This window comes from Rattus norvegicus, chromosome 14 (genome assembly GCF_036323735.1).
Source record: "Rattus norvegicus strain BN/NHsdMcwi chromosome 14, GRCr8, whole genome shotgun sequence".
Classification (NCBI taxonomy): Eukaryota; Metazoa; Chordata; class Mammalia; order Rodentia; family Muridae; genus Rattus; species Rattus norvegicus.
Window position 1 is genome coordinate 32316335 of NC_086032.1, and position 22645 is coordinate 32338979.

At 40.5% G+C, this 22645-nt stretch overlaps 1 protein-coding gene and 1 long non-coding RNA gene across 34 annotated transcripts in view; one reads left to right on the forward strand and one right to left on the reverse strand.

Annotated features, from left to right (window-relative positions):
* The window catches only part of LOC108352740 (uncharacterized), a 16212-nt gene extending 2504 nt beyond the window's left edge, over positions 1-13708 (reverse strand). The window contains exons 1-2 of the long non-coding RNA XR_005493220.2: positions 13407-13708; positions 11196-11413 (exon numbers count right to left, since the gene is read on the reverse strand). This is a non-coding gene — a long non-coding RNA (uncharacterized LOC108352740). The remainder of the gene's footprint in view (positions 1-11195; positions 11414-13406) is intronic.
* Positions 1-22645, forward strand: part of Clock (clock circadian regulator) — an 84126-nt gene that overhangs the window by 53588 nt on the left and 7893 nt on the right. For 25 of the 33 annotated variants that reach the window (XM_063273557.1, XM_039092380.2, XM_039092373.2 and 22 more), the window contains 13 exons: positions 229-342; positions 478-596; positions 2614-2696; positions 2888-2994; positions 3751-3898; positions 4417-4492; positions 7865-8006; positions 8993-9093; positions 9497-9586; positions 12913-13065; positions 14057-14263; positions 14874-15079; positions 20085-20403. In XM_063273557.1, coding sequence (XP_063129627.1) covers positions 229-342; positions 478-596; positions 2614-2696; positions 2888-2994; positions 3751-3898; positions 4417-4492; positions 7865-8006; positions 8993-9093; positions 9497-9586; positions 12913-13065; positions 14057-14263; positions 14874-15079; positions 20085-20403 — 1865 coding nt within the window. The remainder of the gene's footprint in view (positions 1-228; positions 343-477; positions 597-2613; positions 2697-2887; positions 2995-3750; positions 3899-4416; positions 4493-7864; positions 8007-8992; positions 9094-9496; positions 9587-12912; positions 13066-14056; positions 14264-14873; positions 15080-20084; positions 20404-22645) is intronic. The other 8 variants (XM_063273562.1, XM_039092383.2, XM_063273565.1 and 5 more) reach the window with 3 other exon arrangements.

Genomic DNA, 22645 nt, shown 5'->3' on the forward strand with positions numbered 1-22645 from the left:
CCCGAGGCATTAGCTTTAAATAAAGGAGAGCACTAGCAGTAAATGGAGAACCAATGTTTTTGTGAAATTAGAATGAGGAGAGGTGAAAAGATTGAGATTGGCTGTTAGCCTGTGCTGACTGTAGTCGTCTGCTGCAGGAGCTCTGATAATGGATTTAATGAAGTAGTGTAACACGTCTGTGGGAGAAAATGATTGGCAATTTACTGAACTTTTTATCACTTGTTTCAGCAAAAAATCAGTTAGAATTCTGTTGTCACATGCTTCGAGGAACAATAGACCCAAAGGAGCCATCCACCTATGAATATGTGAGATTTATAGGAAATTTTAAATCTTTAAACAGTGGTAAGTTAAAATGTTTCTTTTATAATGTATTTTAACTGGCTGTTTTTATTTTTCCAAGTTCTTAGATGCTTAAATAATAGCAGCAATTTTATGTTACTGAATTAACCAATGATACATGTCTCCTTGCTGTTTTAGTATCAACTTCAACACATAATGGTTTCGAAGGAACTATACAGCGCACACACAGGCCTTCTTATGAAGATAGAGTTTGTTTCGTAGCTACTGTCAGATTAGCTACCCCTCAGTTCATCAAGGTATGTTTCTGATTTTAATTGCTCTATTGTGTTCCAGTTCGTGTTAATGAGACTCCGTCTTGTGAGATTTCTGTTGTCTTAGAAGGCTGAAACTTATACCAACATTGTAGTAGTGGTGGCCAGTGAGCTACTGAGTATGTTTGAACTTTGTATTTTTCCACAGTTAAGAATACACCCTTTACACATGTAACTTCTTGCTTTAGTGTATTCCTTGCAGGTGTGCGTCCCATGGCTGCATGTTACTGTTTCTCTGCTTTTATACTGAGTTGAGTGTGTAGTTTACTATCAGGAAAGAAGTCTGAAAAAAACTAGGTGAATTTTTTTTTTTTTACAAAAAGAATGCAGCTTTACCGGGTATAATTTGCCATTTTATTCCTTTTTGTTAGTTTTATTAACTGGAGTTACATACAGTTGTAAGTTACCATGTAAGTACTGAAACCTGAACCCCAGTCCTCCTGGAAAGGAGCCAAGGTTCTTAACTGCCGAGCCACGGCTCTAACCAGCCTCTGCTTTCTGAATTTTAAATTATGTATTTTTATTGCTTGCATCCATAAGCAGATGTTTAGTAGGGAAATAGAAAAGTGAACTGTTTCAGTCTTTAGAGACAGAAAGAAGCCATGGTGACATTTAAATTTGGGTGACAGCATAGTACAAGACAGAGCCCTGAGTTAACAGAAGACCTTAGTCTTGCTCTCCCTGTTTTGCTCTTAGGAAATTAGAGGGCAGATACCTACTTTTCTCATATAATTCTCACTCTTCAGAGATAGATGCTATTATAATTTTTTATATTTAAACTTAGGGAAGTTGCTTGCTGAAAGTCTTATCTAGTAAGTGGGACTTGATTGAAATTATTTTTCTTTGAAAGCCCTGGCTTATAACTGTCATTGAAGATGACGAAAGGATGGAGAGGAGGGAGTGTCATGGATTGCTCTGTACAACAGAAACTAGGTTTCATGTATATGAAAGGAAGAATAGTTAGAACTTAAGTCAGGGAGGTAAGCCAAGGCCAGGCATGAAAATTTGTCCTATCTGTGGTTTTCTCCATGAAGAGATTTCAGCATGAGAAACCATAGAAGAGTTTTAAGCAGGGAGGTTGTTTGCTCATATTTGAGTATTACTAAGGTGATGGTAATGGCTGACCCCTAAATAGAAGACAGATTGAGGGATGGGAAGATGGATGAGAGGCTTTGGCGTGAGGTGATCCAGTGAGTGTCACTAAAGCTAGGTGATATGGGGGAGGGGAGGGGTTCTACAGTGAGTGTCACTAAAGCTAGGTGATATGGGGGGGTTCTACAGCACCTAGAAGGTTAAATAGAAGTGTCTAGGGGCTGAAGAGATGGCTCAGTGGTTAAGAACATTTACTATTACTTCAAAGAACTTAAGTGTGCATGGATGGTGGCTCACAGCCTGCTGTAACTCCAACTGTAGGGGATCCAGTGCCCTCCATAGGCACACATGTGACTTGCAGAGAGACATATGCATACATACACTTATACACAAAAATAAAAACAAGTCTTTTTATTAAAAGAAAATGTTGTGTGGCTACTTTGACTATTAAAGAACATGTTGAGTCTAGCTCTGTGAGGATGCAGAAGTGAGGCCATTGATGAGATGGAAAGTTGTGGCCATACATGTGGTTTGGCCTGTCGGCTTAGACCCTGAGACATGGGAGTGTAAATCAGAAGGAAGATCTGGGTGTCTAAGTAGGATCTTAGGCGTGTGACTGAGTGACTGTAACTACTGACCTGGGACTGGCATCTGCTAGTGGCTGTGGTTTTGTCTGTTTTTGTCTCAGGTGATTAGAAGAATCGTTGGGGATCAAACTTAGGACTTCACAAACTCCAGGCTAGCACTTGTATCGTCAGCTGGTTACACTTGTGTTTAATCCTAAAATCTAAAACGTATAAAAATTTGTCTAGATGAAAGTTAATTTAATAATGACTTAAGCTAACAATATTTAATGTTTCCGCGGGCACAGGTAATTACTTCTAAACTATGCTTGTTAATTTGTTTGTAGGAAATGTGTACTGTTGAAGAACCGAATGAAGAGTTCACATCTAGACACAGTTTAGAATGGAAGTTTCTATTTCTAGATCACAGGTAACATCACCTTTAAAGAGAAAAGGCAATAGTCGTGAAATTCTGGACAGTAAGGGGCACCAGGAACATAATGGGTTTTAAAATTCATTATCCATTTTTGAAAAAAATAAAGCCTATTTCCCAAACACATGTGTCTGTAATGTAGCCTGTAGAAAACTGAACTGATGATATCTGTGATTACTGTGACTTAGGGCGCCGCCAATCATAGGCTATCTGCCGTTTGAAGTCCTGGGAACATCAGGCTATGATTACTATCATGTGGACGACCTAGAAAGTCTGGCAAAATGTCATGAGCACTGTAAGTAATCTTAATGTTTCTGTTGAGAACTATTTTAAAACACAAGTAGATGCTCTGTTCTACTCATGAAAGACACAGAAAGGATTTAGAACTGTTTTTATAAATGTATACAGAAGGTACAGGTTTATACTTGATCTTGGTCTTGCATACAAAGGAAAATCTTACAGTGTAGTAAAGAAGAACATAAAGTTTCCCAAATCACTTTAACTACAAAGCCCAATTTTTGCTTAACACCAGTTAAAATATTTTAGAACCTAGCATTTGAAATAATTTGGGAAGCATAATTTGGAAAACTTTACTGAACAATAATTTCAGACAATGACGTTATTCTGGTTTTTGGTTAATTAAAGCTTTAAAAATGAAAAGCCCCAGAGATATCATATGTAACGGTAATTTGGGAAAAATATGTTTATTAACTGTTCCTTCCTAAGTGTTAAAGATCTAGGCAAGTTAACAGTGTGGCTTCAGTATATAGAGTTTATTATGAATGAAAAAATGTATAACAGCAGTAACTGACTGTAATGTTAGAATCTAGACTTCTGGTTATTCAGGGAACCTTAAACTAGTTCTTAAAAAAATTTTTTTGTAGTTGATACATATTTCTGAAAGCCAGAAAATAATTATATCTTTATAAAGAGTTAAATGTAAATGCCAGCTTTTGTTTAAAAAATTGAGATTTTTTTCATAGCTAAGTACAGATCAAAGAAAAATATTCATTTCTTTCTGTTTTCTTTTTTCTTTTTCTTTTTTTTTTAGTAATGCAATATGGAAAAGGCAAATCATGTTACTATAGGTTCTTGACCAAAGGACAGCAGTGGATTTGGCTTCAGACTCATTACTATATCACTTACCATCAGTGGAACTCAAGGCCAGAGTTCATCGTTTGTACTCACACTGTAGTAAGGTAATAACTTTAAGAAAATGTGTAAGGTATACTAATAACCAAAGAGCGTTTTTATGAGGTTTTTTAATGAACGATAGTGTGCCCCAGTTTTAATACTTAATATTTTTTAATATTAAGTTTACTTAATAGGTAGAAATATGATGTAGATAGTGTATAGATATGTAAGGCCTGACTTGAGTATTGGGCTGTGTAGCAAAAGTTGTACCAATATTGAAATGCCAGTGCACTTCAAGCAAAGCAAAAACCAGAAAACTGTGCCAATCATTATTTTATCATTTAGTTTCTGTTTACTTAACTGCTTTGCTCCTTCAGATCATTTGTAGGTCACCTGATTGTAGAATAGAGATTGAATTTAGGCAGTAAGCTGTAGGTATTATTGGGTTTGTTTAATGTATACAAAAAGCACAAAATTCCTGATGGTTAAGGGAGATTCATAGCAAACACCAATTGATTGCATCTCTGTGGTTTTTTTTAAAATAAATGACCAAACATTTAAATGTGGTTCTTTCCATTTGTAGTTATGCAGAAGTTAGGGCTGAAAGACGGCGAGAACTTGGCATTGAGGAGTCTCTTCCCGAGACAGCTGCTGACAAAGTATGTTTCTTACAGTGTCTTTATTACCTTGTTCCTCAATAATTTGTGAGAGATATTTGAGTATCCTCAATTTTTATTTTGAATTCACTATTTTAAAATCCCATTTGGATCTAAAAAGGAACCAAAGATTTTGCTATTTAAAAGTTAATTAGGTGAAAGAATATTGAAATTAGCAGATAATCGGGAAGAGTAGTTAATATGGCAGGTTTTGGTCAAATATGAGGGTGCTTGAATCAAGATGATGGACTTAAGATATGACCAAGAGTTAGTGACTGAAGAGCAGTGGAAGGTTCTGAGTGGGCAACACTAAGGAATTGCTGCTGCTGTGGCTTGAGCAGAGGCGCTTTGGGACACTGAGCCAGAAGTCACCACAGGATTGACCCATGACCACAGGTCACAGACCATGGGACATAGCTCCACACCTGGGACTTAAGGCAGGCGGGGATGGTTTGCAGCAGTAGCAGGAGGGCTTGTCTTCATCCTGTGCAGTTAGGATTTCAGTCTTAAGACAGAAAACCCCCACTTCTGATGGGACCTACAAGGGAGTTGGTTCTAGTGTTTCGAGCAGATGAATAAAGAAGTATTCAGAGCCAAGGTAAAAATGCAAGGTCATTTGTTTTATGTACATTGAAGGTACATGGAAGGTTCTAAAGGCTGAGATGCAGTGAGCGGTGTGCGCAACGATACAGGCTAGGAAAAGCCATGTTAATGAAGAAGGAGATAAGGCATTGGGGCACATGCCCTCCACCCCAGAGTGAGGACTGTGAGATCAGATGTTTTGCATTTACACATATTAGCATACATTCGAGCAGTCGTGTATCGCCCTGAAATAAAGATGCATGCTTGGTTCTCGTTCACTGCTGCATGTGGAAGACTGCAGGGGACACTGATACTATTTTAAGTGTGGGGTGGGTGAGGAAGCACTAGTATACTCTATCCAAGGTAGGTATTGGTTTTGGTTGTGGTGAAATAAATATTCTCATCTCTATAAGGAAAGACTGTCAGTTGAGAGAGGGACCACAGTGATTTATGCACGGTGGGAAAGGCTTGGGATAATTTTTAAGAATAGGGAAGTGAGGCCATTGTACACTTGGGCAACTTTGCTGACTAGAACTGAACAAACATTTGAAGTTAGTGACTATCATAGCCACCTGCAGTTGTTTCTAGACTGTGAGCCTATGAGCTGTCAGAACAGGAAGCATGGTTTACAGGGTCACGGAAAGATAGTAGGGAAGGGTAGGACAGTGGGTACTTCATCTGCATAGTGAAGTCCTAGAGAAGTCAAAGCTGGAGATCAGCAGCAAATGTTGAGTTCCTACGATTTTACAGGACGTAGTAAAATAAAGCACTCTTTCTTCTGTTACTTATTTGTAAAAATATGTGATAAAATGACAATTGTAATGATCTTAAGAGCATACTTCAGCATTGTAATATCCACTTTATATATCTGTCACTGCTGCCCACGCACAGAACCTCTTCATCCTCAACATAAACTCTGTTATTAAACAGCTTTCCGTCCCTTTCCCTCCAGCTCTTTCCAACTACAGTTTTGTTTACTTGTTTCTAGTTTGGCTACTCTGAGTGCTGTGAACAAACTCATGCAGTACTTCCTTTGTGACTGGCCATTTTTATTTGGTACAGTATTCTCATGGTTCATTATGCTATAGCTTGTAACCGATGTCCCTTTGTTTTGAGGCTGAGTAGTAGTCTGTCATGGGTGGATCCTCTTGCTAGCCTATGGAATCCTGGGTTGCCTTTACCACAGATACCGACTAGAGTTTCTACTTCTTTTCTTTGGGTGTATACCAAGAAGTAGAATACTGGATCATATGTTTTGTTACTCTTTGTTGAAATTTGAAGGAAGCTACCATACTCTTTTCTGTAGAGGCCATAATGTTTTACAGTCCCAGTGCCAAGCCATGAGAATTTTCTTCACATCTTTACCACACTGGTTATTTTCTGAGAAGTGGGAGGATTGTTGTTATTTTTGTTTTGTTTCATTTTGATTGAGACAGGGTCTCACTACGTAGCACTGAGTAGCTGGAACCCAACATACAGACTAGGCTGGATTCAAACAGGTATCTTCCACCCGAGTGTCCTAGCCATGCTAATAGAACACAAGTCAGCATGACTGGTTTTGATTTGTATTTCCCTGGTTAGTAAGTTTGAGTAATATATCTGGTGAGGGTTTTATATCCTCTCAGGAGAAGTATTTATTTCTCCTCTACCTTTTTTACTTTCTTACTTAACTACTCATTTATTACCCTTTTTTATTTTTTATTTTTTTGATCAGGTCGCATATGGCTCAGGCTGTCCTCGGGGTGATTATGTACTCAAGAACAGCCTTGAACCCCTGATCATCTTGCCTCTGCACCCCCTGTGTTTTGAAGTGCCACCATGTCCACCTTGTTGTTGTTTTGTTTGGGTTTGTTGTTCCTTGACAGAGAATCTTGATGTGTGGTCCAAGCTGAACTTGGGTGGTCCTCTTAGTCTTTGCCCAGTAGGTGCGGGTGCAGCTGGGGAGAATTGTCTCAGGTTCACGGCTTGTATGTGAGACCTCGTCTCAGCCAGGAACACAAGTACATCTCAGTACATGGGATGTGATCGCTTCCCCTTTTCATAATTGAGTTGTCATTGTAGAGAGTTTTGTAGCCTAGATATTGATTACTGATCAGATAATGATGTTTAAATACCTCCTCTCATTCTTGTCGGTTGCTTTTATTCTATTGGCATTGTCTTTTGATGCATAAATGTTTTTAATTTTGTGAATTCCAGTTTACTGGTAAATCCACTGTCATGAAACCATTTCCTTATGCTTTCTTTAAGAGTTTTATAGTTTTAGCTCATAATATTTGATCTACTTTGAGTTAAATATTTGAACTAAATACAAAAGTCTAACCTGAGACTTTTTATTTTTTAAATAGAGAATGAAGACAAACTTTAACAGTATTAAAATAAGATTTTTTTCTTAATTAGTATACAAACACACACTTTTCAGCTTTATTTTAGGCAAAAACTAAGAATGATTTACTCTCTGTGTGGGTGTGCATGTGGGTGTGTGTGTGTGTGCATGTGTGTGTGTGTGTGTGTGTGTGTGCGCATGCATGTCATTCCTCACAGTTCACCTCATGTGAGGCACCCTCTTCTTCAGCTGTGCACACCAATCTAGCTGTCCCTTGTACTTTGGGGGAATTCTGCCTGTCCGTGCCTCCCATCTTGCCACAGAAGTGTTGAAATTACAAAGGCGTGCTATGGACCCAGCTGTAGGTGGTCTCTGGAGATTCAGGTGTAGGCACGTGCTTCTACACACTGGCTGTCTCTCCAGCCCCAGAGATCAATGAGAAAACATTCATTTTCCTCCTGTCTCCTTAGAGCCAAGATTCTGGGTCTGACAATCGTATAAACACAGTGAGTCTCAAGGAAGCACTGGAAAGGTTCGATCACAGCCCAACTCCTTCTGCCTCCTCCAGAAGCTCAAGAAAGTCCTCGCACACAGCAGTCTCAGACCCTTCCTGTAAGTGCCTTAGCTGAAAACAAGTGTGTTTCCGAGCGGTCTTGTCTTCTCAGTTATGTTGCTGACGTCAGTACTTTGGTCAAGCACATCTTCAAATGCCAGGCTTTTCCAGTTTTGAAGTAAACTTCCATTGAGAAGCAAATTACTTCTCTTTAGAAAAGAGTTAGGGTGATGAAATGATGATATGTAGGTGGTAATATTCTGCTTAACTTAAATTATTCCTCGAAAAGAGAAAATTCTATCTTTCATTGTAAAACCAGGTAATTAAGATTTATGAATGTTTTGCCTGCGTGTGATCTGTACATTGAGTGTGCCTGATCCCCATGGAGGTCAAAAGAGGTTTTCAGACGCCCTGGAACCGAAGTTAGGGATGGTTGTCAACCACCTCATAGACGATGGGAAGAGAACCTTGGTCCTCTGCAGCAAAAAGTGCTATTAACCACTGAGCCTTCCCTAGTAGCGAAGTCTAGCTCTAGCCTTTTCCTTTAATTTATGAAGACTTGGTAACTGTCTTTATTTCAACAGTAGCTGTATGTACAGCCATATGATAGAGCATGCCTCCTCAGTCGTCTCTATAGGGAGCGTGTGTGGCTTCTTTTCTCGCTGTATCTTCTAAGCAGTGCTGCTGCTGTGTTATCCCGTGTGCACTGTTAGGTACTGCAGTGATCTGTGGATTGGAGTTACCCAGAAGGATGCACCGGGGTGATAAGGAGCACTGACTGTTTGTTACTGTGCGTGGATTTTTATATCTATAGGGAGTTCTGAAGCCTATCCCTTGAGGGTGATGAGAGGAGCTGTTTTTAAAGTTTGACTATCTCACATGTTTGCTTTGTCCTTTAAAAAGTAATTAAAATTAATATTATAGGCATGGATTTAAGTTTTATCTAATAACTTACTCAGCTTTTCCATTTGTTGAAGCATCTTTTGAGATTAATCATTCAGATTGTCTGTAAGTACTAATTCTGTTCTCCGTTGACTGGCTTCAGCAACGCCGACAAAGATCCCCACTGATACTAGCACTCCTCCCAGACCGCACCTGCCAGCTCATGAGAAGATGACACAGCGGAGGTCATCCTTCAGTAGTCAGGTGAGCGCTCTTGCTAGCACCACAGCCCTTTAGTGATTCTCTGATGTCCCTTTCTGGGAGGACCAAATCTTTTGGTGACATAGGACACTCAAAATCATTTCCATATTTGAATAAAATACTATAATTTTGTTTCTAATTGTGGAAAACTGCTGAGCAAGAACTACTATTAAATTCCAGTTGCCTTCAGTTCAGTCCACTCAACTTGTAATTGAGTGTACATCCCAGGGCCTGTGCTAGGTACCACGGGAAAGAGGGAGTAAGAGTAGAAAGCCTGGCTCCCTTCCGACACAACAGAGTGTGAGGTTGATCGTCACTGAATGATAAGACACTGTATTATATTGTGGTGGGAGTACTCAGGTGAGTGTGAGCGTCACCTCATTGTCATCTTTTATTTTGCTTCTAGTCCATAAACTCCCAGTCAGTTGGTTCATCATTAACACAGCCAGCGATGTCTCAAGCTGCAAATTTACCAATCCCACAAGGCATGTCACAGGTATTTTTGTTTGTTTTAGTTGAGCATTTACAAATGATAATTGCATTTAAGCAAATATGGTTTTGTATATGTATATATAAATACATAGCATTATAAAAACAGTGAATCTTAGTTGGAAGTATTTAGAATATGTAGTGACATTTTTGTTTCTTACAATGATTTTGGGTACCTCTGGACTCTTATGAGATAAAATCACAGGTACCTGTGTCTTTAAAGATAAATGACAGTCATATACCACAGAGAACCTTCTTGCTTATTGTGCTATAACATCTGCTGTATAACAACAGCCTACAGGTATGATAAGCTTAAACATGAATATACCAGTGCATTTTGTTCTTCCTTATGGATATTGGAAGATTTAAGTGTATTCTGTTGGCCCATTCGTTTGCACAGAGCTATCTATCTAGTTATATGTATACACTGAGTTCCACACATCAGGTGCCAACAGTACTTGTATGTCTGTGTTCACAGGCATTTGATCTAGAGGGAATGACATCACTAAGATGCCATGTCAGTTTAGTCTGCACCCTGGATCCTTAAATGCAGCTTAAACAAGTGGAAAAAGACAAGTATGGTAGTGCATGTCAGGGGGCGGGGCAGAAGCAGAAAAATCAGGAATTCAAGGTCACCCTCAGCTATATAGTAAATTCACAGCCAGCCTGAACTTTGTGAGAACCTAAAAAAAAAAAGAATGAAGGAAAGGTCTTTAGACATGGAAGATGGCCTTAGTCCAAAGGAAGAGGTGTAAATGCAGAGACCAGCAGAGAAAAGGGGTTCCCAAAGCACTACTGCGTAGCTTCTCGTGATTTAGAGCACATTCAGCATTCATTTTATTTGACACTAAATCCTGATTTAAGCCACACTATGCAACAGTACTTATTAAATATTAAATTGAATCTGCACATCTTATTTTGAAGTATAGGCAGTTTTTATGTAACATGCAGACATTTAATATTCTTTAATCTTGGGTTGTCACTTAAGCATCATTAATGTCTTTATAGAGGTGTTTTCTTGAAATATATACTATATCAAAAAGTACAGCTAAGCATCCAGTCTTCTGTTCATTCAGTCTACACTTTACTTTTTTTTTCTTGTTATCTTGTATTCTGTGTTTGTTTCTATTTTTCTGGTTTGTACTTATTAGAAATGCTTTAAATTGTGAAAACATTTACATGTAGAAAAAAATAACTTTTTAGTTATAATAAAATATATTTGTAGGACATAAAAATAAACATTTTAACTACCATTTTTTAAAGGCATGAGAAAATAGAAGTACTAAATTTCTCAAACCTAATAGAATTTAATACATGGTATCAGTTGGTCATTGCATCTTCAAAATCTGGTGGTTTTTGCTTTAAAAAGTAATATCCAGAAGTCAGAGGCAATGGTGCAATACCTGGGAGGCAGAGGCAGGAGGATCACCAGAAGTGTGACATAGCCAACCTGGTCTATGAAAGAGAGTAAAGTGCAGCCAAGGCTACAGTGCGAAGCCATTTTAGAAAAAGAAGAAGAGGAATCAGTATCCTTAGCACATATTTCAGAAGAATTCATCTAGTACAACCTTCCTGAAGCCAGAACATGGAAGGTAGGGTGGGCATTGCCCACTTACCGGTGCAGTTCACTGCAGGAAACTGGAAGTGGAGTTTCAGTACAGGGAGTGCTCTGCTCCTCTGGAGTACAGGATCCTCATGGGAATGCCCGCAGGAGCAGTGATGGTCGTTGTCTGCACTGTAGCTCCGTAACTGGCCGTGACTACCAGAAGATTAAAACTCTGCTCACTCACGATTTCTTAGAGTTGCTTAGCTTTTCAAAACTACATTTAAGCTGCTGTAAAGATAGTATTAGATAATAAGTATTATAAGTTTTTTCAAAATAGCACCAGAATAAAATATTGGTTGTCAGTCAGATGAAGATTAGTGATTTTAATATGTGGGGAGGAAGGAGGATACAAGGAACTGAAACTTGGGGGCTTGAACATTCTGAGCAAATGCGCTATCTGTGAGCCCTCAAGCCCTTTCTTTTTACTTGTAATTCTGAGACAGGGCCTTAAAATGCTGCCTAGGCTAACCTTGAACTCACTCTGTATCCCAGGTAGGTCTTGAACTTGTGATCCTCCTGCCTAGCTTTGGATAATTCTGCGATGTACACACAGAGGGGACTCTAGAGATGACAGGATTTGCTATGGAGTCGTTTCAGGTGCTGGGTGCATTCTCATTTGGTAAAATGGAGAAGAGAAGTGAGCAACTGAGGAACTCATGCTACTAAATTGTTAAAGTGCGACAAGCTCGGGATGTCGGCTTTCTCTCTCTTTCTGTCAGGGGCTCACTCTAGCTCTGGCTGGCCTAGAAATTTCTGGCCTTGACATCACTGAGAGTTCCCTGGCTCTGCCTCCTCAGCGCTAAGGATAAGGAATGTGCCCTCACACCTCAACACTCTCAGACCGTCTCACTGTAATTTCTTCTGTAATCAGGCAAGAACGAGTCAGAAATCAAAAGCATACCAGAATCCAAGCAGGGGTAATATAAAAATATATCAACTAATAACTTAAAGAAGAATCTCTGAGAACTATAATAAGAGTAGGGGGCAGCCAGATGGACAAGTGGGTAAGGAAGGGCGCCTGCTGCCAAGCCTGACAGCCTGACCTGCATGGGTAAAGAAAGAACCGACTCTTCCAAGTGTCCTCTGACCTACACACATTCTGTGGCGTGTGCCCCTTCCCAGATACTAAATTGTAACTGTAAAAAAAAAAGAAAGAAGAGGAAGGGGGAAAAAAGCAAAAGTGTGAGAGCAACCACTACCGTAAATCAGAGTGAGAAGAGCCAAGGGAACCATCGACGCTAACCTAAACCCTGCCCCTGCTGCCCCAGGAGGGGTTATGAGGCTAGAGACGTTCACTGCAGTGCTGTTAAGAAGGGAAGCTCCCAGGGGTTGGGGATTTAGCTCAGTGGTAGAGCGCTTACCTAGGAAGCGCAAGGCCCTGGGTTCGGTCCCCAGCTCCGAAAAAAAAGAACCAAAAAAAAAAAAAAAAAAAAAAGAAGGGAAGCTCCCCACTGGCACTTGTGGTGGAAGAAAAGCACAAACACCGCTGCCAGGAGCCTGTGTACCTTCCTTGCAGCACCCCCAGTGGTGTCTGTGCAGGTTCCTGGGTGTCTGTAGCAGAAACTGACTGTGGGCCCCAGCTCCAGTGCAGCAAAGCCGAGTAGAGAGGGAGTTCGGGAAGGCGTTCCCGACTGACTCCCAGCACCGCCTGCTCACTCCTCACACTGCACAGCTGCTGCCAAGGGGGTCTAAGGTGTGTTGTGCTCTCTTTCCATGTGCTGCTCCAGTTTCAGCTTTCAGCTCAGTTAGGAGCCATGCAGCATCTCAAAGACCAGCTAGAGCAGCGGACACGCATGATAGAAGCAAATATTCATCGGCAGCAAGAAGAACTAAGGAAAATTCAAGAACAACTTCAAATGGTCCATGGTCAAGGGCTACAGGTAATTTATTCTGTCTGAGCACAGAGATCTCTTTCATGTTTTGGGTTCCTAAAAATTGGCTTTTTTTTTTTTTTTTAAAGGAAAGCTCAGGCAAGAGGTCTATTTTTCCCAGTTTTGAAAACATTGGCTATTTGCTTAATAGTATAGAGCCCCAAAAAATACTCATGCTAAGGACATTTCTATCAGCATCACTAGTTTTTAGACTAATGAACTTGCAATTTTAGTAAGTTCAAGTCCATAATATAAAATTATATTTTATCAAACATTTAAGGTTGGAGTTTATAATAGTTTTAATAAAATTCCAATAGATATGATTCCTGTTACTTGACTAAGACACTTACTATTTAACAAACAGGGCCGCCTAGGGCACTAGGGCTTTGCTGAAGGGAAACTAAGTGACCATTTCTTCTGAACATGGTTACAAACTTAGAGTGAGTGAGGATACAAGCTGCCAGCAGCAGGTCTCTGAGCAGCACTGAGTAACAGGATTGATGGATGTTGTGTGTGAGTGGAAATGTAAATGTGTAGCGTCATATTATATTGTTACTATTGCTACTGGTACTGTTCGCATGCAATGTCCTCGTGACTTGACTGTTAAACTGCACTTCGCTTGGTTTCTTTGAGTGTTCTCTGGGTTGGTTGGTTTGTTGGTTTGTTTTTAACTATAAAGCATATTTAGGCTGGGAATGTAGCTCATTGGCAAAATGTTTGCAGCCCTAAGTTTGATTCCCAGCACCCCCCCACCGCAAATGTAATTAAAAATTATTGTGTGTGTGCATAGATGTGCCAAGAGTATATGTGGCGGTCAGAAGAAAACTTTGGGGAATCTGTTCTTTCGCTATGGGATCCAGGAACCAAACTCAGACTGTCAGACTTGTGCAACAAATACTTGTACCTACTAAGCCTTCTTTTTTAGTTTTTTTTTTTTTTCCTGTTGAGCCTTCTTACCTGCCAAAGAAATTTCATTAAAATGTAGTCTTTATTTTCAAAGATGTTTTTGCAGCAATCAAACCCTGGACTGAATTTTGGTTCTGTTCAACTTTCCTCTGGAAATTCCAATATCCAGCAACTCACACCTATAAATATGCAAGGCCAAGTTGTCCCTGTTAACCAGATTCAGAGTGGGGTGAATGCTGGCCATGTCAGCACAGGCCAGCACATGATCCAGCAGCAGACTTTACAAAGTACATCAACTCAGGTAATTGACTCAAATACCTGGTTAAAAAAGGCTGCAGTGTATCAGCGTCTAAATTTTAATAAAAGTTAGAGCATAAACTATTGATCATTAAAATATTTTGTAGAAAATGTTACTGTTAAATATTTTTATATTTAATAATTTTATAAAATGTTTAGGCCTAGTTTAGTAATTGTGCCAAGCTTTTATAATGTGCAGACTTCCCGTATATAAAGTCTTTGACTTACCAAAGAGCATGAGTGGCAAACGAACTGAATAGACAGACTGTTGGGGAAGCACAGGCAGTTTCCTCACACTCTAGGTTTCTGGAAACTCATTACTGTGTATCTGTGACTACATCTGAACAACACGAGTGTGTGACCGACTGACCTGCTTTTAACCAGCAACTTGTGTGGATAGTTTTACTTCCTTGTGAAGAGCATGCTTCTTTTAAAGTCCTGGTTTACATGCCATCACAGCATCCAGACTAAGCCAGCTACTACAAGTCAGTCTGGGTTTCTCTCAGAATAATAGATTTTGCTAGTCCTTTTCTGTTCTGTCACCATTATTGGATGGTGGCTAGTAGAAGCATGGTCTCCTGTAACTTAGATAATCTCCATAAAATATTTTCTAGCAGAGTCAACAGAGTGTAATGAGTGGACACAGTCAGCCAACGTCTCTTCCAAACCAGACGCCGAGCACTCTGACAGCCCCACTGTACAATACGATGGTGATCTCTCAGCCTGCAGCTGGGAGCATGGTCCCGATTCCATCCAGTATGCCGCAGAACAGCACCCAGAGTGCTACAGTCACCACGTTCACTCAGGACAGACAGATAAGGTAATTGTCATACTTCATTTATTATTTCCAGGTTAAATTGATTGATTAAAAACCTAGGACTGGAAAGATGGCTCAGTGGTTAAGAGCACTGACTGCTGTTCCAGAGGTCCTGAGTTCAATTCCCAGCACCCACATGGTGGCTCACAACCATCTGTAATGGGATCCAGTGACCTCTAGTGTGTCTGAAGACAGCCTCAGTGCACTCACGTACATAAAACAAATAAAATAGATATTTTTAGAAAGCCCTGTATGGTCTGAAGGGATGCCTCTGCACTTAAGAGCACATGAAGTTCTTCTAGAAAGAGGAGTTCAGTCCCCACCTCCAGCTCTGTGGGGTTTCATGGCCTCTTCTTGTCTCCTCCAGGCCTGCATGGATGTGGCAGACACAGTAAAAGAAAATCATAAAAACAAATAAATGAAAATGTATGTTTAGGGGATGGCTATTTAACCTAGGAATAGAGAACTTGCCTAGCATGGGTAGGTCCCCTCAGTTCAGTCCTTAGTTTTATGCTTTTTTCCAAAACCAACAATTTTATTTTTTGCTGTAAAATTTTAGTTGGTTGCTTACTATAGACAGTTTTTTAAATTTGAAATAAATGCCTTATCTATTATTAAAGACAGCAGAGTAACATTAAATTTTATTTTTCATTCCAAACTGGGCTGTCAGATAAAGAAGCCACAGTTGTAGTGCACTGTCACACACAGCTTTTACAGGCTCTGTACAAGTGTGCCTTGGGTCCTTTTAGTGAAGATGTTAAGAGAGCAGCAATAGGATAGCTTATCTTTCTGCTCAAAATGTTTAAACTATATATTAGTATCATCCTGTATCTCTCCATGTCTCAGATGAGAAATTGTATGTTTTTAACAGTTTGGTCAAGTGCTATGGCAGAGGGTGACTATGAGCCTGTGTTTTCAAAGCTTAGACAGTTTAGATGCCTAAATAGATGTGTCTATTAAAGAGAAAAGGTATCTGGGTCTTGAGTGAGAAATCTGAATAGGTGAATTAAAATAATTTTTTGCACAATTACAGTTTACTGGGAAGCTTTTTAAAATTTTTTATGTATTTACATTTTAAATGTTATCCTGTTTCCCCCTCTCCCATCCCCCCTCCCCCTCCTCCTGCCTCTATGAGGATGTTCCCACTCCCACCCACCCACTCCCACCTTCCGCACTGGCTTCCCCTACTTTGGGGCATCGAGCCTTCACAGGACCAAGGGCCTCTCCTCCCATTGATGCACAACAAGGCCATCCTCTGCTGCATATGCAACTGGGGCCATGGGTCCCTCCATGTGTGCTCTTTGGTTGGTGCTTTAGTCCCTGGGAGCTCTGGGGGTCTGCTTGGTTGATATTGTTGTTCTTCCTATGAGGTTTCAAACTACTTCAGCTCCTTCAGTCCTTCCCCTGACTCCTCCATTGCAGTCCAATGGTTGGCTGCAAGAATCTGCCTCTGTATTTGTCATGCTCTGGCAGAGCCTCAGGAGACAGCTATATCAGGCTCCTGTCAGCAAGCACTGCTTGGCATCAGCAGTAGTGATTGAGCTTGGTGTCTGCATATGGGATGGGTCCCCAGGTGGGAAGCTTTTTATAAACTATAAGATCTCTGTGGTCTTAAGTACATGATATGAAATAGTTCATGTTCCTTCACAAGTATGCTGCTGCTTAGATATTTCTCAGTTTTCTTGAGCAATATGACTTTTTAAAATAACAATAGTTGTTCAGACCAAGGAAGCTACAGGATTTTATATAGGCAATGGAGCTCACCTCACTCACCTTAAAAAGTCCAGTCACCTTGTTGGGGAAGTTTCCTGGATACACATGGGAATGCCCTCCATGGGCTGACTTTTATTTGTGTTTGATTTTGGTCTGCTTGTTTGTTTGCTTCTGGTGATTGGGCCCAGAGCCTTCTGCATGCTAGGTATGCATGCTGCTATGATGTACTCTCCCAACCAGAAGATGGTTTTAAAGCCTGAGAGAAGGACTGACATGAATTTTGGAGGATGTATTTTAGCAATCATTTGTAAATACATTTTGTGGGGGAGGAAACGTATTTCAGCAAACATTTAAGGGCTCCTTTTTTTTCACAGGAAATAAAAGATTAATAAAAATAAAAGGATAACTAGCTCACAAATATTTGGTGGACTTTCTAGGAGAGGAGATGAGTTTTGTGGGTTGAAGCAAGCAAATGAAAGCATGGTCAGGAAAAGCTTTGTGGAAGAGCTTGTTGGCCTGTTATCAGAAAACATGGTTTGAGCTTCTGTGCAGAGTTCAGAGAGTCATTGTAGCAGACAAATGACTGTATGGCCATGGGAGGTAAATCAGTGTATATTAAAGAATGTATTTGGTGCCAGAAATGGCTGGATTATGTTTTGCATTTATTGGTCGGGGAGTGGGTGGGGTGGGTGTTCATCGTTGCAGAGAAATCGAACCTTAGTTCATCTGTGTCTTAGTATCCTGTACCTGTTGTTTCTTTGAACTTGTTTTAGAAATTTTGATGGTTTATTTCTTTGGTTTGTTTATTTTTCTTTCGAACCCATGCATTTGGTCCTGAAGTTTATATTCTATAAAATTTAAATTTTAAGGTCTGACATGAACTTGATACACATTTTTAAAAGACTGGGAATGTGACTCAGTGGTAGAGTGCAGGTAACCCACAGTTCAATCTTTGTCGCTGCAAAACTAAATAAATAAATTGCTTTTATCATGTGGACTATATTAATAATAAAGTCCATATGTGTACTGTCACCTCTGTCTGGAGCAGTGGTGTCTGTTCTGCTGTCATTATATCAGGAATGAACCTTACTTACCTCATAGGAATGGTACACACAAGGAAAGTCATCAGAAATGAAAGGAAAATTCACTAAATTCTGACAAAGGGTAATATGCTGTGTTGATAAATTACACTCTGATTTATCCTTGAAGTGCCATTTCTTCTTAAATTTATAAAATAAAACCTTGAATATAAGTTTTTTTATAAATATAAGTTTTAACATTATTTTGTCGTAGACTTAATTTGGTCATGAATTAGTTGACAGTGCAGTAAATGAGCATGTTCAACTCATACTCAACATCTCAGTACCTTGCCATTTTATAAAAAGTTTGCTTTTAAAATTTTTAATTGGTAAAATAACATATAACAAAAATTCTATATTAACCATTTTAAAGTGTGCTGGTCAGCGGCCTTGAGTACGTCCACGTGTGGTTTCAACTGTCACCACAGCCATCTTCAGAACATTTTTCATCTTACCAAACTGAAATTCATTAGACAGTTCTTAACCTTTCTGCCTGTTGGCGTTTGGCAACACCATTTTATTTCCTGTTTATATGAATTTGACTCCCTGAAGTCACTCCATGTAAACGTACTACCTAGTTCTCACTTTTTCGTAACAGGTTTATTTCACTTCACATACTTTTCTCAGGGCTCAACTGTCTTTTCACACATCAGATCCTCTCCAGGGACAAAGACTCCTCCTTATGTATGTAGAGATAGCATTTACTGCCATCCCGCCTGCGAATCCGGGGGCTGCCTCTGACTTTTACTACAATCTTTTTTTTTTTTTTTTTTCTTTTTTTTTCCGGAGCTGGGGACCGAACCCAGGGCCTTGTGCTTGCTAGGCAAGTGCTCTACCACTGAGCTAAATCCCCAACCCCTGCCTCTGACTTTTGACTGCTGTGAGTAGGTGCAGCTGTGCGCCAAGTTGGCACTCTGTGTCTGAGCACGGCTGTTACTTTGCCTTGGCTCCGTGCTGTGTTCAGAGACAGGACCTCTTCCTGTGGCCCTTGAGAGACTGTTACAGGATTGTCTGGCTTAGTTGTCTGTCTGCTGGACAAAAGCTGGTTACCTGGGAAGAACCCCACTTGAAAGGACACCTCCTCCAGACTATGGGGTCAAGTCTAGGTATTTCCTACGACTCATGTGAAAGGGCCCTGTACTGTGACAGTGCAGTCCCTTGTCAGGTGGCTCTGGGATTTACAAGAGAGCCCAGAAGAACAAACCAGTAAACAGTATCTCTCCCCGATTTCAGCTTCAGTTCCTCCCTCCATTTTCCCTGCCTTGGCTTCCCTCAGTGCCCTGTGACTTGGGAAGTCTAAGCCCTTTCCTCCTCCTCCTCCTATCATAGCCATAGAAAGCAAATCAAGGCAACCGTTTTCCTAGTCGATTAATCGATGTCCTGATTGGTATGCAATGGCTTCCTATTGTTTTCATTTTCGGTTCTCTAGTGATGAGGTCTAGTGAAGATTTTATTTGTGTCTGTTGTCTGTAGTTTTTTGGAGAAAAGTTTTAACTACTGTCCAGTTTTTTTTGTTGTTGTTTTTTTGTTTGTTTGTTGGTTTTTTGGTTTTTTTTTTTTCCCCCAGAGCTGAGGACCGAACCCAGGACCTTGCGCTTGCTAGGCAAGCACTCTACCACTGAGCTAAATCCCCAACCCCCTGTCCAGTTTTTTTAAATGGGTTGAATGTTGTTTGATTGTAAGAGCCCCATATATGTCTCTTTACATGTTAAACTTACTGTTGTCCTGTTGATTTTTTTGTAAGGTCAGCAACTCCGTGTACTTTGGTGTTGTGGGTGAGGTCATTGCCAGGTCCAGTATCATGAAGCCTGGGTACTGTCGTGTCTAAGAGTGTGGTGTTTGCATTTGTTTGGATCTTTCACTCATTTCAATGAGGTTTTGTGTGTGATATGAAAGGCCCCCATCTTGAGTATGAATATTTTTAAAGGTTGTGTTTTGGCTGTGTCTATTTTTGTTCTAATATGCTCATTATATTATACATTTTTTGTTTTACTGATATCTCCCCAAAAAGGTCTTTTAAAATTAGTTTTGGTGCTGTGCTCTCTACCACTAAGCTATATCAATAGCCTCCAAGGACAGTCTCTGAAAACGGAAGCTAAGAGCATATGCTTTCCTAACATAATGAGCCATTTCACTGGGGATTATCTGAGATGAATGCTCCGATGGCAGGCTGAGTTGTGCATTGTCATTTGACTCCATTTTGTTTTCTCTCACAGGTTTTCTCAAGGTCAGCAACTTGTGACCAAATTAGTGACTGCTCCTGTAGCTTGTGGGGCCGTCATGGTGCCAAGTACCATGCTTATGGGTCAGGTAGTGACTGCCTATCCTACCTTTGCCACACAACAGCAGCAGGCACAGGCCTTGTCAGTAACACAGCAACAGCAGCAGCAGCAGCAGCAGCAGCAACAGCAGCAGCAGCAGCAGCCGCAGCAGGCGCAGCCGCAGCCCCAGTCACAGCAGAGTTCCCAGGACCAGCCGCATCCTTCAGTTCAGCAGCCAGCTCAGCTGACCCAGCCACCACAACAGTTCTTACAGGTAACTCCCCAGGGAGACGCTGCCTCCCTCCAGGTGATTGGCTCTTTCATAATCAAATAAGATGTTAAATGAATAGGTTTGTAAAGGATCTGGGAAATTCTTAAAAGCTTACTGTATGATTTAAGTATCTAAAAAAAACCAGAAAACAGTGTGATTGACTGTTGTGCCTTTTCTTCAGTCTTGGAAAGCTTTTGAAGTCTTGCCCAGCCACACTGAGTTATCTGAGCTTCTGGACAGTGACCTGCTGCCCACCCCTGTCAGGTCACTCACTGAGCCTATTTTCCAGAATTCAATAAAAAGAACCATTTTTTCTTCTTAGATACCATCAAACTGTACTCTTATTGGTACATCAATACCTACCTTATTGGCAGGTACATCAAGAAGGATCCCTCTTTTCGGCCTAGGAGTTACCTGACTTCTCAGATCAAATTTTATTAGACTGTGATTGTTTTGTTGTGTTTCTACCTGGCCTGGAACTCAGAGATCCTCCTGCCTCTGCCTGCTGAGTGCTGGGATTACAGGCATGCATGCACGACCATGCCAGCTTATTAGAATTTTCTTGTTAGAAATTAATGTCAGAGGCGAAATCCAGTGTAGATGCAATATGGGTTATCATTAGGATGTGAGCTCTAAACTCAGGATGTCCTTAATTGAGTCATTGCTTCACCATATACATGTGACCTCTGGCATAGCACTCAAAAGTTGTCAGACCTCATGAATATATTGGACATAATAATAGTTCATACTTCATTCCTTTTTTTAAAAAGCATGTAAATTGCTAAATATACTATAAAGTATGTAGCTAGCTGGCATTGATGACCACAATATTGGCAAATGTAATACGACATTCGTATTCCTGACAAAACCACCCAGATACCATGTGGATAAGTCATACAGAATGCCTATCCGGAGGATCCGGAAGAAAGTCACCTGGATGGGATCCAACAGAGAACCAGCAGAACTAGTTTCTATAGTCCACTGCCAGGGAGCCTGGTGGGTTTCTGTTGGGAGTCCATCTGGCTGAATTAAATACTACCTAGTTATACCCACAGCTTTCATAGGGCTTAAGTCTGAAGTACTGCAGTTAATAACTGGTTAGCTATTACTACAAATAGTAAAACTAGTCACAGACTGTTCTTTAGGTGAAGATAACATATATTTGATATATATGGATATATATCCTGTGGGAATTAAACAGAAACTTAAGATGTGATATGCCTTAAGGTCTCAATGTTCTAAATCTGTTAAAGAAGACAGGCCCTTAAAAAGAATGAACATTTGGGGCCATGGAGGTGGCTTAGTAAAGTGCTTTCTGCTGACCCTGGCATCCTAAGATCAACCTCCAGATCCTACAGGGTGGGAGAAGAGAACTGACTGCAAATGGTCCTCTGACCTCCACAGGGGAACGCTGGCAGGTGCACACAGAAACACAATAAATAAACGTTGAAGAATATTTTTAATACAAAGAACAGTCTCTCCTTCCCTGCCCCCACCACAAAAATATACCCCCAAACATAAGAACCATAAAGATAGTAGATATGTAGTGCTTTCCTAAACATACTCTTTGTCTTACTAAGAGTTGTACAAGTAACGAATCAAGAACTGTTGTAAAGGGCCTTGGCAGATTTTCCTGCCTTATGTTTTAAGGCTGTCCTTGGCTTTGTGTGCGTAGGTTTCCTTCATACATACTCCCAGATGTCAGTCACCCACTCTAGCTACAGTTCAGACATGTTGTAGCAAGTGTGTTATCTTCCAAAAGTATTTTCCTTGAAAGTGCTCGGGTTCTCTCAGCTGGTCTCTTTTTTGTATACCAGAGTTACAGACTAACAAACAGCCAGTTAAAACAGGGTGGAAGAAAGAGTCATAAAATTGAGACTTTGAAGGTCAGACATGGGAACGATGCCCACAGTATGTCCGGACTGGTGACGGGGGCGTGTTTGCGCTGCTTTACTCTGTTACCTCCCACAGCTACACAGGACGTCGGCCTCCACTGTGTCCTCCTTCTTCTTTAGTATTAGTAAACATGACTGCTGTGCTGACTTTGTACAAAGTGAAAAGGCCAAGGCTGAGAGAAGTGGGCAGCCTGACCGAGTCACACATCTACAGAAGGAATAGCGCAAGTTATCCCAGGTCTACTTAAGACCCGTGCTTACTGTCTGACTCTACATTGTGTGCAAATGTATGGAGGCCAGTAGTCAACCTCAGATGTTGTTCCTCGGTCTACCTTGTTTTTTTTGAAACA